The sequence below is a fragment of the Tenrec ecaudatus genome, chromosome 14 (genome assembly GCF_050624435.1).
Source record: "Tenrec ecaudatus isolate mTenEca1 chromosome 14, mTenEca1.hap1, whole genome shotgun sequence".
NCBI classification, from domain to species: Eukaryota; Metazoa; Chordata; class Mammalia; order Afrosoricida; family Tenrecidae; genus Tenrec; species Tenrec ecaudatus.
The window spans coordinates 10,035,758-10,051,776 of record NC_134543.1 but is presented as its reverse complement, the minus strand read 5'-3'; the positions used below and the strand labels follow the sequence as shown (position 1 = coordinate 10,051,776).

Here is a 16,019-nt window from a genome sequence, read left to right as displayed (position 1 = left end):
CCAGCAGGACAGGAACTTTATTTTCCGTGTTTCTCTGACCTGAGAGGGGGGTTAGAGGTTTAGCTTTGAGTAGGTTTTCTCTTGGAGAAGTATCTTATTCATCATCTGATTCTCCTTCAGTCAGATCCCATGCTTCCTCCTTCTTCCGTGGTCCCTGGGGGAAGGGGCTTCTTTTCTGGACGTCCCATATAGGCCCCCAAAGCTGACCCAGCAGTGCCCAGGAGGATGTTGGAAGATGTGGAGAGTCCAGCTGCCCCTGGGGAAGAGACAGAGAGTGAGCACAGGGTGTAAGCCTCGCTTCCACATCTTGGGTGTGGGGTCTAAGGCTTAGGGGATCATGTCAGCTAGACACTCCAGGGGCAGAGCTCCACTCTTCAATTGTGTCGCAGTCTGATGACACCTTCTTGGTATCCTAATCTCTTTAGTATAAGAGAGAGACTGAGGGGAGTTGGCTCCTCTTGGCCCCTTCTCTTCACCTTCTGCCAGAGCTGGGTCTTGAATCTGGTTTCTTAATCTCCTGCTGATCCCGGGCACCCTCAGTGGTCTACCAAGGGTGGATTTATTCAACCAACTTTGAATCCCTGCATCCCTAGCCTGCACCCCCTGTGGTTTTTTGCTTTGTCATCCTGTTTCCTGTTCATCAGCTTCCATGCTTCCGGAGAAGGCTGACTGGAACCAGACTGGACTTATCTGTCCCTACAACGGCATCATGAGCCACTTCTGGATCTCTCTCTTTCCAAAAACAACAACAACAACAACACACACACACACAGGCACGTCACTGATTTTGCTTCCCTAGAGAACCATACCGATCATGGGGTGAGGGGGGGTTCTGCCTTGGGGAGATGCTCGGCTTTAGGGGGTGGGGAGAACTCACGGAAAGGAAGACACAGGGGAGACTCGGCCACAGACCTAAGAATGAGAGGTCCCTCATGGTACACAAGGGTCATTGAAGTCCAGAGGGAGAAGGACCTGCACAGGTCACCAGCAAACCGGGGTGGGACTAGATGCCGAGCTTGTGCAACCTGCACCCAGGTCAGAGTTCTCTGCCTAGTATCCTCCCCGCTCTACTCCCATGGAAACCCCACTCAGGAGCCAGGGAGAGCCCAGTGAGGCAGTGGGGGACAAAAGGGCAGGAAGCTCAGGGTCTCTGCCTTGCTGCCCAGCACACCCACCCACAGACTGCAGAGTGGCCACCAGGCTGCCTGCTGCCACTCCGCCCCCATTGGCAACAGCAGCAGCTGACATCATCTTGGCAGCAAGGGAGGAGGCTGCAATCCCGGCTCCGGTGAAGCCCAGGGCACTGAGCACCACGGGTGCTGATGCCACTGCCACCACTAGGGGGGAGGAGGAGGGAGGATGGAGCTTTAATGTGGGGAAACGCCCTGATAGTTTCTGGGGGAGGGCAGAGGGGGTGGACAGTCCACTGTGGCCACAGGGTAATAGAGGTGTGGGCCCCTCTTCCTGGCTTGGTCTCTAACTTGCTATGTGACACGAGAAAGTCTGGTCCCTTCCCTGTGCCTCAGTTTCTTTTCAGTAAATCCAAAACCAAACTCCAAGCCATGGAGTCAATGCCGACTCATAGCGACCCTATAGGATGGGGGAGAACTGCCCCTGTGGTGGATGTCCACGGTTCCTTACGGGAGTAGAAAGCCCAGTCTTTCTCTGCAGGCTGGCAGGTGGTCTCCAAAGGCTGGCCTTGAGGTTAGAAGCCCCAGGGCTAAGGACCACTATGCCATGGGGGATGGGGGCGTGAAATAAGCTATTTTTCCCCCAAAAGCACTTTTCAGCCACAATACCCCCTCTCTCCACCCCCACCTAGCCCACATTTACCGTGGCCATCTATTCAAGGACTGGAGGTGAAACTGCAGCTGGCAGCTGGCCTCGGGAGGAGCTGCTTCTCCCTGGGCGGCTAGCTGATGGCCTGGGCAGGGCCCCGGGTGGGAGTGGAGTGCCCATCGGAACTGCTGCCAGGCGGGGTTTCCCGGTCCTCATGCCCGCCCAGCCAAGTCCACCCGGGAACCTTACCTCCTCCGATGGTAGCAAAAGCCACTCGCTCTTCAGAATTGCAGGTGGGGGTGGGGTGGGGGTCGGGGAGCAGCGAGAGGGAGAAAAAGGTGAGTGAGTTAGGTAAGTAGAGAAGGAAAGAAGTAAATGTTACTGTCCTCAGCCCGCCTCGTCGCCCCTCCCCCCCCCCAGCGACTCTCACTCCCACCCCCTTTTCCAGGCCTCCAGCTCAGGGGAGTGGGGAGAGGAAGCAACTCACTCATCTCGTCCTTCTGCCAACTGGAGGCCCAACTCCGCCCAGTAAATGCAGGGTGTCTTCTTCCAGAGCCACGTCAGCCAATGAGCACAGGGCTCAGCCCCCGAATGAGGCGTTCCCCAGGACATGCCCCGCCCCTTGTGTCAAGCCTTGAACTCAGGTCCCTTCCCCCAGTGGGATCCTCCCAGCAGCCAATGCCCCAGCACTGCAGATCAGCCTCCTGGGTGTTTGGTGGGGGGGGAATGGGGGGGGTGTTCCCTCTCCCTAGTGCACCCCTCCCTCTTCACGTAGGGCTAGAAAGCTCCGAAGCGCACAGAAATGACCCACAGTTCCACAGTCAGTGTGTTAAAGTGATGACGGAACTAACTCCACTCCTCCACCCCACGCCCCGGATTTCAAGGAGGTTAGCCTTGAAGAGCTGCTCCCGTTGGTCAAAACACCCTTGTGGTCGCAATGCTGCAGGGGTGACTGTCAGCTTTTTCTTAAAGACAGTTTTTTTGGCATATAATTCACAAAGCATACAATTCCATAGTTCAATCTCATCAGAGGAGTTGTAAGATATGAAAATAATAATAATTCATAATTTATCAAGGATACATGAGGGTGGGGGGGAGGGAGGGGGAAAAAGAGTTGCTGATACCAAGGGCTCAAGCAGAAAGAAAATGTTTTGAAAAGGATGGTGGCAAGGTATGTACAAATGTGTTGGAGACATGGAGGTATGGGCTGTTATAATGGCTGTAAGAGGCCCCCAATAAAACAACAAGAAGAGAGTTGTACAATCATCAGCGCCATCAGCTGTGGGACATTGTCTTCCTTCTTGTCCTCATTATTAGCTCAAGGTGTTTCTCTGAGGCTGGCTCTGCTCCACATGTGCTCGTTCTGGGGCGCAGCCTGAAGGGGTGGTGGTCTCAAGAGTTGTTCATCTTCTTTTTCTGCTTTATTGATTCCTTAAAAAAAAACAGTTTTATTGGCACATGATCCACACAGCATACAATCCCATAATTCAACCCTATCAAGAAGGGTTGTACAATCATTGCCACAATCAATTTTAGAACCTTTTCTTCTTTCTCGTACTCATGACTATGAACTCCCCATTTCCCCCCGACCACCCCTACCATGCAGTTGCTGTCTCTATAGATTTACCTATCAAAGTTAAAATGATGATGAAACTTACTCCCTTCCTCCATCCCCACCCCAAGCCCCAGAGCGGCAGACTCCTTTCCCAAAGAGGTTCGCCTGGAAGAAGAACTGCCCCTGTGAGTCTCTGAGTCTGCAAAACTTCACAGGAGTAGAAAGCCCCATCTTTACCCTGTGGACCTGGTGGGTGATTTTGAACCACTGACCTTGCGGTTAGCAGCCCAAGGTGTAACCACTATGCATCAATCCTGCCGTTAGTTTAGTCAATGGTCTAGAATTTAAAATACTGTTGAGAAAAGGAAATTATCTGAGAGTAGGCCAGCTATGAGCCACAATACATGCATTATTGACTTGTACAGATTACACAAACAATGGGAGTTGGTGATAGGTCAAATCTTCCGATACTAGTCATTCACAAGGAGCTATGCCTACCAGATGAACATGTCATCATGAAGCAAGGAGGGCCTTGAAACAGTAAGTGCTTGGTAGTTCCAGGCCACCATTCATTGGTCACCCTCAAGGGAAGAGATTAGAACCAAAGCCCAATATCTGCCAGTTTTATGCCCTTGGCATTCTCCCACCAGGGAGTTTCAGGCTCAGGGCCATTGGCTCCAGGTGAATTTACGGCAATGTCCCATTCACTTAGGGAGGTTTCCGCAGAGTCCCAGTGCGGCCCATGAATCATGTTGTGCACCTCGAAAGAACAGTCTAAAGTCCCAATAGTCTACAGCGCATCAACTGGTGAACTTTGGCTTTTAAGAAACATTTCGGAAACCTCTGTACTCCAAACTGCATGAATTCTTCGTGTGTCAGGGCAGCCAGCCTGCAACAACGAAGGGGCCAGAAGGCGCAAATGTATGGCGATGACATATAAAGATTATAGTTGTTAGGTTTTACAGAGACAAGAGACAGAGTGAGACCTTTAATGAATAGATTTATTGAGGGAGGTGAGGTTTATAGGGAACAGGAAATCAAAGGAAATGAGGTGAAAGTTTAGGATAGCCAGATAAAGAAAGGTTAGAGCTGGCTCTTTGTCTAAAACCAGGGTATTAGCTACCCTAAAAGGAACAGAGACCATGAGAGCAGCTATTACATAGCAGAAGAGCAAATTCGGTTTCATACAGACCCACTAACAAACTACAAATAAAATAAAGGAGTCATACACATTTTATGGTAGCATGCTCACCTCAGCTTCTCTGAGTCTGACAAGGAAAGAGTTAAGCAGCTCTGGTGCCGCAGAGGCTTCTGCTGCACTACTGAGCCTGGAAGGGGGAAATGAGAGAGAGAGAGAGAGAGAGAGAGAGAGAGAGAGAGAGAGAGAGAGAGAGAGAGAGAGAGAGAGAGAGAGAGAGAGAGAGAGGAGGAGAGAGAAGGGCAGCTAAGAATAGCAAAAGCGAATCAAGGATGATTTGGGGTACTCAAGTTTTTGGGATGTCTATAACTCTTGTAGACATGATGCATCCCGGGCATCTCTCTGGTTGGTTCAGATAATTCTAATGGGCCTGGCACCAGTTACTATGAGCTGAAGTCACTTAATCAGATGGGATGATGAGTGGAGCACACTTTGTAAACAAAAGAAATGTCTGCTGCTGTCCTTAGTAACGCTGCCACCAGACCCTAGAATAGCAAAATCATGGAGGACAAGAAAGATAGGAGAGAGAATAAAACAAGGGAGTCAGACACATTGTATGGTACCATGCTCACCTCAGCTCCTCCAGATGGACCACAGGGCACTCACTGGATGCAGCGTGGGAGAACTGGGAGGGGTGAGCGAGTCTTTATTATCTTGGGATATTTATGCGTAAGCTTAGGACATGCATATTCAGTAGTTTATACATCACAAGGTGGGCAGTATGGACATGAAGGGTCCCTGAGCTCACAGGTAAAGAAACCTAACACCTGCCTTATGGGAAGGTACAAGGGGGGTTGAGTGTCCTGGTGGGAAGAGAGAGCAAAAGGATCATGTCTGCATCTATAAGGAGGTATTATAAGCCAGGCGCTCACTTTAAGGCAGTATAGCTGTTAGGCGGAGAATCTGTGGGAATGGTTTTTAAAGCGGGCAGGATAAGGCACCTTGCCCTTACCTCTAGCGTAGCAAAGTGGAGGCTTTCCTACCGTGGAATACCAGTTTCTAGATTCCTTGTCATCTGTCCCTCAGGGTTAGTTTCCCACACTGGTGACCAGACAAGCTCTCCCATGTTCTCCTCGGTGTCACTTAAGAAACTCGCTTTTGAGAAGCTGCCTAACCCTAGAGCACTGGTCTCTGGGTAACGGTTCCTGCATCTGTCCCTCCCCTGCAGGTGGATGGAAGAGCTGTGGGTTGGACAGGACCCTTCCACCAACATGGGGGATGGGGTGGAGGTGGGGGTGGGGGTGGGAGGAGGAAACCAAATTCTCCCTATCACCGCCAGAGGGAACCAATGTTACATTTGGGTTCATTTCCTTCATTCCAGAGAGTCATTGAATTTTAACCCCTTTTGGTGGCGCCAGGAGCCCTCATGACAGAGTGGTGATGAGTTAAGCTTCGACCTGCAAGGTTAGAAGTTCAAAACTACCCCCTGCCTCGAGGGAGAAATACAGGAGTGGGCTTTCTGCTTCCATAAGCAGTCTTAGAGACGCTCAGGGGGCAGTTCCACCCTGTCCTGGAGGGTCCCTCTGAATTGGCATCAACTCAATGAACGGTGAGTTTGGTTTTTCTGTTGGTGTCACAGTTATGTGTCAGGCTACTGCAAGGTCAGCACGTCTTCCATAAAGAGTTACGGCGTTGGAAGCACATAGGGAGATTCTACCCTGACCGATAGGGCACTGTGAGTTGGCACCAACTGAATGGCAGGGAGTTTTGTTTGCCTGCACAGACCCCTATGGAGGCCTGGTGACTTAGTGGACTAGACCGACATTTAACGGTTAAGGACAAGATCAGTGTTACACACACACACACACACACACACACACACACACACACCCTGCCCCACTGCTGCGTGTCACAAGGAAGACAGGACTGACTGCAAGGGCACAGATTTACAATCAGTTAACCCAAAGAGTCGCTCCTACTTCCTCTTAGACTAGGGTCCCCGTGAGTCACACGGCAGTGAATTATTTACTTTTGTTTCCACACAAATTTGAATCACACTGGGTCCACTGGTTTGGAAATTGCTCACTTTATTGAATCCATCATTTGAAATCTCCCAGACGGTTGAATATTCTTAAAGTTGAGCTTATGGAGGTATCACGGAAACACAGCAAAACCCACCCTCTTGGTGTGGACTTTTGTGAGTTTGAACACACGCACGCACAGAGTTGTGGGACCCGTTCACCACGCTGCAAACCCCACTGATGGCGCTCTGCAGGCAGCCCCGCTTCCAGCTCCAGTCTCTCACGGCCACTGCATTGCTTTCTGCCCCTAACCCTGTCTGTGCCTTTTCCAGAACATCTATGTAGTTTAAATCACCATGAATTCTGTTCTGTGAGCGGGCCAGAGAGCCCTTTTATGAGGTTTTGAATTCTTCCTAAACTTTGCCCCCATACATCATCCTGCATGACCAGAACCTGTGTGGTGCTACACAAATTAGGGATTTTCCAACATTTACACCTAGCAGTGAAATTCCTGGCTTAGGCCTTATGCATTGTTTCACAGTACCTTTTTTTTTTTTTGCTAAGTTGCTGGCAGGAAAAGATATCGTGCTGGTTGACACTCCCCCTAGAAGAATGAAGGAGGCTCTGTCTTCATCTCTACTCACAAGCAAGGATCGCTATTGTTTAAGAAATGAAACAAAGCAAACAAAAAACCAACAACTCGGCTGAGTCAACAGGTGAAAAACCAGGCCACTTGTTTGAATTTACATTTGCTGTCAAGGTGATCCTGACTCAGGGCCCCTCGGTGTCTGCCAGTCACATTGTGACCCTTGAATTTGTGCCTGGGGAGTGAATGTGTCCACAAGAAGGATTTCCCATGTTGGCATTCTTAACATATAAACAGGGGCATTAACATATAAACATATATTAACATATAAACAGGGCCGATTTGTGGGTGAGGTGGGAGGAAGAGGTCTCCAAGCCTTTCTTAACAGGTCCATGTGGGAGACCCGAGCTAACCTTTTGAACCATGTAGAGTGCACGGTACCTCCTAGGGAGGCTTCCCTGTTGTTGTCTGTTGTGTTGGGTGCCACGGAGTGGAATCCACAGCCTTGTGACCCCACGCACAACAGAAGGAAGCGCTGCCTGCTCCTGCCCCATTCTCACAGTTGTTTCTATGCCTGGGCCACGGTGTCCACCCATCTGCAGCCACGTTGTCCACCCATCACATCAAGAGCCTTCCTTTTTTTCCCGCTGCTCCTCCACTTTACCAAGTCTGCTGTCCTTCTCCAAGGACTGCTCTTTCCTACAGTTGGCCTAAAGTACACTAAGATGAAATCCAGGCATCCTTGCCTCTAAGGAGCACTCTGGTCAGACTTCTTAGAAGACAGATTTGCTTGTCCCTTTAGCAGTCCATGGTACTTTCCATCTTCTTCTGCAGGACCACAGTTCAAAGGCATCGATCCTTCTTCCGACTTCTGCAGGCAACATCTGACTTTCACATGCATAGGAAGCCACTGAGTCAGCCATGGCTTGAGTCAGGCACACCTTAGTCCTCAAAGTAACATCCTTGCCTTTTTTTGTTAGATCATTTTATTGGGGGCTCATACAGTTCTTATCATAATCCATCCATCCATCCATCCATCCATTGTGTCAAGCACATTTGGACATTTGTTGCCATCCTCATTCTCAAAACAGTGTCTTTCTTCAGTACTCTAGCTAAAGAGGGATGTGCAGCACGTTTTCTTAATGCGTCGCTTCTTTTGATCTCTTGAGTGCTACTCCCATGAGCATTGGTTGTGGATCCAAACGAGACAAAATCCTGGGCAACTTCAACCTTTTCTCCATTGATCGCGATGTTACCTATTGGTCTAGTTGTGAGGATTTGGGTCTTCTTTACATTGAGTTGTAATCCATACTGAAGGCTGCAGTCCTTGACCTTCATCGGCCAGTGCTTCAAGTCCTCCTCACTGTCAGCCAGCAAGATTGTGCCACCTGCATACTTCAGGTAGTTAATAAGAGTTCATGTTAAAAGACCAAAGAGGAAGCTTGGCATTTCCCAAGCTAAAAGCACTGAGGAAATCATTCAGGGCTCCAGTTTCAAAGTGGAAGGATCCTATGGGTGCAAAACCAATGGAAAGACCAAGGAAGCATTGAAGGAAGCTGAAAGGAATGCAGAGTCACTGTACCCAAAAGAATAATTAAAAAATATTTTTTTACTCTATGTTCAACTATTTCAGGGTCATTTCAACATATGATCAAGCACCAATGATCAACATATGATCAAGCACCAATGGTACTGAGAGAAGAGATACAAACTGCCCTGAAGGAATGGGTGAAACACAAGGCTCCAGGAATGGATGGAGAACCAACTGAGATGTGGACACACGTGGATGAAACACTGGCAGGGCTCACTGTTCTATAGCAAGAAATTTAGGGGACAGCTCTCAGCCTAAGTAGCTGGAATGGATGTATATTTGTGCCCCAAACACCTTGATCCCTGGCTACCTTTCGCTGCAATGCCTCTGTTAGTCCTTCCATCATCTTCAGATGCTCCCTGAATCATTCAATATTTTGCCCATTAGAATCCTTCCATATTACACCCCAAGGCTTGGATTTGTTTATTTGATTCTCTCCACTTGAGATATTCTGAGTATGTTTTTCCTTTGGGGTTTTCTAACTCCAGATCTTCGCACATTCCATTACAATGCTTTACTTTGCCTTCTCAAATCTCCTGCTCAGCCCTTCTACTTCATTGTGTCTCCCGTCCACCTTTGGCTCTTAGTGCTCAAGATGGAGTCGCAGAGTTTCTTCTGCTATCCACTGGGACCATTCCTTTCTGCCCCGTCTTTTCACTGAGCTTGATGTCCTCTTACATGTCCTTCATGTCCTCTCACAACTCAAGTCGTGTTTGGTTATTGGTGTGCAAAATGTCCAATCTATTCTTGAGCTGATCGCTAAAGTCACGTGGAATACTCTCAAGGTATTTGGCGCCTGCACACTTGTTTAATATTCTTCAGCTCCCGTCTGAGTGTGCAAAGGAGCCATCAATGGTCTGCTCCATAGTCATCACCTCGCTTTGTTTCGGCTGATGGCATTGACTTCTCCATCGTCTCTTTCCACAGATGTAGGAATTTTGGTGTATGTGCGTTCCATCTTGGGAGGTCCATGTGTGCAGGGACCATGGACATTGTTTAAAAGAGGGTATTGGCGTTGAAGAAACTTCTGGTCTTGTAAAAAGGTCTCATTTGATCTTCAGCTTCATTTCTATTATGAAGGTCAGATCTTACAATGACGGATCCTTCTAAGTGAGGCTTTCTGGTCCCAAAAAGAGTTACAGTCTCCCAAACCCACAGGGGCAGCTCTATCCAGTCCTACAGGGTCGCCATGTGCTGGAATCAACTCGATGGCCATGACCTTGCTTTGGTTGGGGACCTTCTTCTGTTTCCAACTGTCCCATTCCAATCACCGTGGTTATCAATTCATCGTGATTCCATGCTGGATCAATTTCAGACTGAAGACATTGGTAGAATTCTTCTGTTTTGTCATCATTGGCTTTGGTGGTTGGTGCTTAAAGTAGAATATTAGTTGTATTTACTGGCCATCTTTGTAGGCATAGAGATACGATCCCATCACAGAAAGTGCTGTACTTCAAGAGAGATCTTGAACCCCTCTTTTTGATGATGAATAGGTCACTCTTCCTCTTGGATTTGTCATTCCCAGCTTAGAAAGCCAAGTGATGGTCTCATTTAAAAATGACCAACACCAATCCATCCCAGCTCCCCAATGCCTAGAGCATTGATCTTTATGTGTCCCATTTCATTTTTGACCTTTTCCCTGCTTTTCTAGGTTCATGCTTTGTACGTTCCAGGTACTGATTATTAATAGACGCTTCTTCTCACACCGAGTCTCGCCCAGTCGGCCAATGCAGGTCCTGAAAGTTCTTCTCTCTCCATGGAGATGAGGGTCCACTCGACTCTGATGAAGAAGCTCATTCCCAATCACACGTCTTTTGAGTTCCTTCCAACCCGAGGGGCTCATGTTCCAGCATTGTATCAAGCGACGTTCTGCAGCTCCTCGTGAATGACCCATGCCCCAGAAATGGACGGCCCAGTCCTTCTTCCAAGCCGGCCCTTCGCCTGGAAGCTCTGCTGAAACGTGTTTTGCCACGAGCGATCCTGCTGGGATTTGCAGGGTCAGTAGCATGGCTTCAATCACCACAGCACCACAGTATGGCCAACCGACCGAGGATGGGGGCTATTCTTGTAGGACTGGTGAGTTCCCTTGTTCAAATCTGTTCGCGCTGGAGTATATGTTCTGAGCTGCCTTCATTGGGTGTGCAGATGGTTGTTAGGGTTATGTCCTCTTAGTGACCGGTCCCTTGATCATTCGTTATTGTCCTTCTTGTCTCTTGCTGGTTTTTGCCTTTGAGGCTATTTTACCAGAACTTAATAGTGCCGTCCCCTCTCTTGTCCGCTGTAATGGCTACACGTGTTTCCATCCTTTGCCTTTTAGCTTATTTTGGTCTTCGCGTCTACGGTGCATGCCTTGTGAACAGCATATTGAAGACTTACGTTTTAAAATCTATTATTCTACCACTCATCATTGTAACCACTCCTGCCCATTTTCAAAATGGCCACTAGGAGGCAGCGTTCTCCTTGATTAAAAACTATGGTTTGCACGGTCCCTGTGTTTTCTATGAGGTCGCGTTTTAAACGGATTGTGTGTTGGCATGGAAATAATGGTAGTGAGTGAGTTTTAAAATCTGGGAATGTTTATAATTATTTATAGAGAAAATTAAATAAAGGAAGCCAGTGGTATCACTATTTTTGTCTTCGTTTTAAGAATACTTTGTACAGATTTAACTTTTTTATGAGAACTTGGAATACGAGAGATTCAAGTTATGATTCCAATTTTAATGGTGTACTTCGCTAAGAAATTCAGTCTTGGGATTTTTAAGAATCTTTGAGAATTATTTACTATTAGAACAACTTTAAAAAGTTGCTTAAGAAAACTAAAAATTCAAAATTGCATGTTTATTCTATCTTTAACATAATAAAAATTATATTCAATGTTCGTATGAGGTTTGGGCTGGTTATAGATGAATATAAAACCAAGATGATAGACTTAAAGCAGAGTTAAAAGACTATTAGTCATCATCTAAATGTCGACGAATGTTACATTTTATGTTAAGAGCAGAGATTGTCTGTCTAGAAGAACATATAGAATGTTTCATCAACAGACTATTAAGCCCAAACCCACCCCACTGCCACCGAGGGACCCTCTGGGGCAGAGCAGACCTGCTCCCTGAGGCTATAAATCTTCATGGGAGCAGAAAGCCTTGTCTTTTCCCCCTGAAGAGCGACTGACTGGTTTGAGCTCAGCCTCTTGGGGCTGGTAACCCAATAAGTAACACCCTGTGTCAGCAGGCACCCTTACGTCAGACTACACACGTCTCCATCACGTTCTTCCTTTAAAAAAAATCATTTTATTGTCATACAACTCACCACAATCCATACATCCTCCATCACTTTCTAAAGATTAAAAACACATCAACCCCCACCCACTGCCACAGAGCCGACTGTGACTCACGGCGCCCCGGAGGACAGCGTGGAACGACTCCAGAGGGGTTTCCGGGCTGTAGGACTTTAGGAAAGCTGACCCCTTCATGCCTCTCCTATGGGTCCAAAGAACAGCCGGAAGGGTTATGCCACTGCACTACTGTGATTAGACCCCGTTGGGCTGGTTCAGACGCATTGTGATCCTACGGGCACTGCCCAGCCCTATGCCATCCTCACCATTGTTATGCTTCCGTCCATTGTTGGAGCCACTAAGTCAACCCGTCCCGTCGAGGGTCTTTCTGTTTTTTGGCTGCCCTTCTACTTTACCCAGCACGGTGCACCACCAGGCTTCCTATCATTTGACTATACCTAAAACAACAAGCACAACGCTCACTGCCACCCGTCGGTTCCAACTCAGAGCGACCCTATGGGACAGGGCAGAACTGCCTTTGTGGGTTTCCAAGACGGTAACTCTTTACGGGGGTAGAAAGTCTCATCTTTGCCCCTTGGAGCGGCTGGTCGTTTTGAATGGAACTAATAATAGATAATAATATGATATCCAGAAACTCCTCAGTTATAGAGGAATCGAGCAAACGTGCTCCCAAATAACACGTGGGATTAATTTTTTTTATCATAAATGAAATTAGAAAATCTTTTGAATTTGAATGAAAGTGGAAAAAAGCCTCAACGTTTGTGGGATGCACCGAAGTCAGTGTGTGTGGGGGTGGTAAAAGTTGCCTTCAATATTTATACTAGACAAAGAGATGAAATCAAATTGCTTAAATTTCCAAACGGTAAAGAACAAGCTAAATCCAAGTGGGAGAAAATTAAGACAAGAGCAGGACTAGTGACAGAAACAAAATGTTTTAAAATTAGCAATTAATTTTTTTAAAATAACACAAACTTTAAACCCTAAAAAAAAATAAAAGCTGCTAACTCATTGCTATCCGGTTGATTCTGATGCATCTCACTGCCATCGAGTCAGCGCTGACTCACGGCGACCCTATAGGACAAGGTAGAACCACCCCTGTGGGGTTCTGAGACTGTGACTCTTTACAGGAGTAGAAAGCCCTGTCTTTCTCCCGCAGAGCATTTGGCGGTTTTGAACTGCTGACCTTGTGGATCGCACACCGCCCAATGCATAACCTCACCAGCAGGACTCCTTTCTCTGACCCCACAGACCCTATAGAGCAGTGGTTCTCAACCTTCTCCTCTCTCTCCAGCTAAGCGCCTGGCGGGTTTGAGCAGACCACCTTGCCCAATCTCCTTAAATAATTAAGGAGATTGTCACTATGACCTTTCTTAGGTTTTAAGAATGCTACAGTCAAATAACTTCTCCAATACAAATAACTTCCCTGACAGCGACATTAAGATTAAACATAGGAAACACTATCCCCGATGCACGGCATTTATGAAGAAATATTCAGCTTTGTGCAGGGGAGGGGGCCAAAAACTTAAGCAGTTCTTCATCAAAGCTGAATGAATAATTTGTTTTTCATATTTTTAATTTGATTTATTTCTTTTTTAAGTTAAAAAAATTAAGTTTTATTGGCTCATAATTCACATAGCATATAGTTCATTAATCTAACCATATTAAGAAAGGTTATGTAATCATCACCACAATTGATTTCAGACTATTGTCTGAAATAACTTGTCTTCTTGTACTCATTGTTATTAGCTCCCCCATAAGACTGTAACTCTTGGCGGGAGTACAAAGTCTCATCTTTCTTCTTCAGAGTGACTGGTGGTTTCAAACCGCTTATCTTGAAGTGAGCAGCCCACATTGTTTAACCCACTACACCACTAGGACTCCTACAGCCGAGCAAGGGGGATAGGAAAACAAAATCCCCAAACCTACATTGAGATTACAGAAAGAGAACAATGAAACAGAATAGAGAGGCCATACGGAAACACAAACATACAGCCAATTGAATTCCAACAAAAGTGCCAGGGTCCTCTGTCCCTTAGCCCTATGGCTCTGCCTCCCAGTCACCTTATGCATAACAGAGTGAATTGACATCAGTCCCACTCCATCTCCCCATCACTGGTCTACTTGGGCCCATTGTTATGACTTATGGTCACAATCTATCGCATTGAGGGTCTCCTTTGCCCTTGCCGACCATCTCTCTCTACTTGATTGAAAGTCACGTCTTGTTCTAGTGATTGGTCTTTTTCTGGACGCTGGCTCCAAAGCAGGCAAGCACCTTCTAAGAAGAGCCTTGTGGTTAGTCTTCCTCTGAGACGGACTTGATCATTTCTTCTGTCCACGTTAGCTACTCTGTGCAAGTGGCAGAGTCTTTCCTGACGGCCATTAAGGAGCCTGGTGTCATGGTGGTTACATGTTGGGCAGCTAATCATTAAGTCAGTGGGTAGAAAGATGTGGCTTTCTACTCCTGCCAACAGTGAGAGTCTCGGAAACCCAAGGGCAGTTCTACCCTGTCCGATAGGGTCGTTATAAGTTGGCATTGACGTGATGACACTGAGCTTTTTGGTGGCACGGTGGGGTAAGTCTCAGACTGCTAACTGGAAGATTAGCAGTTCAATCCTACCAGCCAATTGAAGGGGGAAAAGATGATTATCTGCTCCTAGATGCCCTTTACAGGGCGACATAAATCAGAATCACTCTACAGCAATGGGCGCTTGGTGTACTGACAGCAAAGCCGTCTCTTGAAGACAGTGACTTGTCCCTTCTCATCTAATTGTCTATCCAATTACTAATTAAGATTAGTATGGACTGATGGATGAAAATAAACAACTGCCATTGATTCTGACTCATGACAACCAATCCTCGGTCTTGGGCTTCGCACCAGAAAGAATTCACACCGAAGCCTGGTTTGTGATCCAAGTGGGTTTTTATAAAGGACAGAAGTGTCTGGTTTTACAGTCACGGACACGGGCAACCTTGTGGAACTACATACCCACACGTGGCGGCCTGAAGTCAGAGAGGGCGAGAGAGACCACAGCATGGCCAGGCAGAAAGCTGAGGAGTAGCCGGAAAAAGAGGGCCCTGGTTTTCTGGTTCCGACCTTTTATGGTCTTTTGGCTGGGAGGCATGGTGGACGGGACTGGTTGACTCCATTGGCTGAATTAAGCCCACCTGGCCTAGTTAGGGGCCCACCAGGTGTACTGGCTCAGGGGCCTGAATTGACAAATGCCCTTTAACCTTTATTGGCTTCCAACTTCCTGTAGGGGCCCCTGTGGTCCATAGCTTCAATGGCTGACTGTTGGGAATTGGATTACCAGGTCTTTCTTGTGCAGCATCTCTAGGTGGACTTGAAGGTCTAACCTTATAAGTAGCAGTGGGACAAGTTAACCATTTGCATCACCAAGGGGACTCCTTGGGAGAATGAGGCTCCTGTTCGTGGAGCATCCTCTCTTGGGAATCCAAGCATCCTTTGCCTTTCAGTTCCCCGTGAAGCCCCTTCACTTGTGCGAAAGACTGACATTAGTTAGGACCTATTTTCAATAATTGGAAAGAATTTTTGCTTCTCCCAATAGATGGCTGGTCTCCCCCTGGCTCCTCCTAGCCTGCCTTGGCCCAAGGCTAACACTCTGACCAGAATCATCATCCCTTCCCAAGCAGAGTGCATGGTCCCAGTAGGATGCAGCTTTACATCGTTCCCAATCTCCGCTCACCTCCAGGGCTGATGTGGAGACAGGGCGTCTTTAGAGGACCAGATGGCTAGGTTCCGCCATCCCCATCCCCTGCATAGAGCTGCCGGTGCTTGTGTTCAAACTGCCGCCCTTTCATTTCGTAGCCAAGTGCTTGATGGCTGTGCCACCATCACTATCTGAATACTGATGGGCTGGAGGGAAACTCCAACATGAAGTGCCCTGGCCAAGAATCAAATTCTGGTCCCACATGGAAGGTGGGAATTCTACCACTGGCCCATTACTATACCAACCCATCACTGTGCCTCCCCCGACTCCCACGCTGGCCTGCTGCTGGCAGTCTCTGAGTCTGCTCCAGGTGTCTACTCCCAGGC

The 16,019-nt window shown here is 47.6% G+C and overlaps 1 protein-coding gene across 1 annotated transcript; it reads right to left on the bottom strand.

Moving 5' to 3' along the window:
• LOC142426035 (interferon alpha-inducible protein 27-like protein 2A) lies at nt 1-2,290 on the bottom strand. Its single transcript, XM_075531542.1, has 4 exons — nt 2,267-2,290; nt 2,029-2,058; nt 1,176-1,337; nt 1-256 (listed from the first exon to the last, which is right to left on the bottom strand). The coding sequence occupies exons 1-4, from the start codon at nt 2,268-2,270 to the stop codon at nt 117-119; spliced, it is 336 nt and encodes a 111-aa protein (XP_075387657.1). The 5' UTR covers nt 2,271-2,290; the 3' UTR covers nt 1-116.
• Nucleotides 2,291-16,019: the final 13,729 nt, after the last annotated feature.

Coding starts and splice junctions, on each gene's coding strand:
- LOC142426035 (XM_075531542.1), bottom strand. Junction 1,338..2,028: donor TTTTGCTACCATCGGAGGAG/GTAAGGTTCCCG, acceptor CCTCCCCCCTAG/TGGTGGCAGTGGCATCAGCA. Junction 257..1,175: donor GGCCACTCTGCAGTCTGTGG/GTGGGTGTGCTG, acceptor TCTCTTCCCCAG/GGGCAGCTGGACTCTCCACA.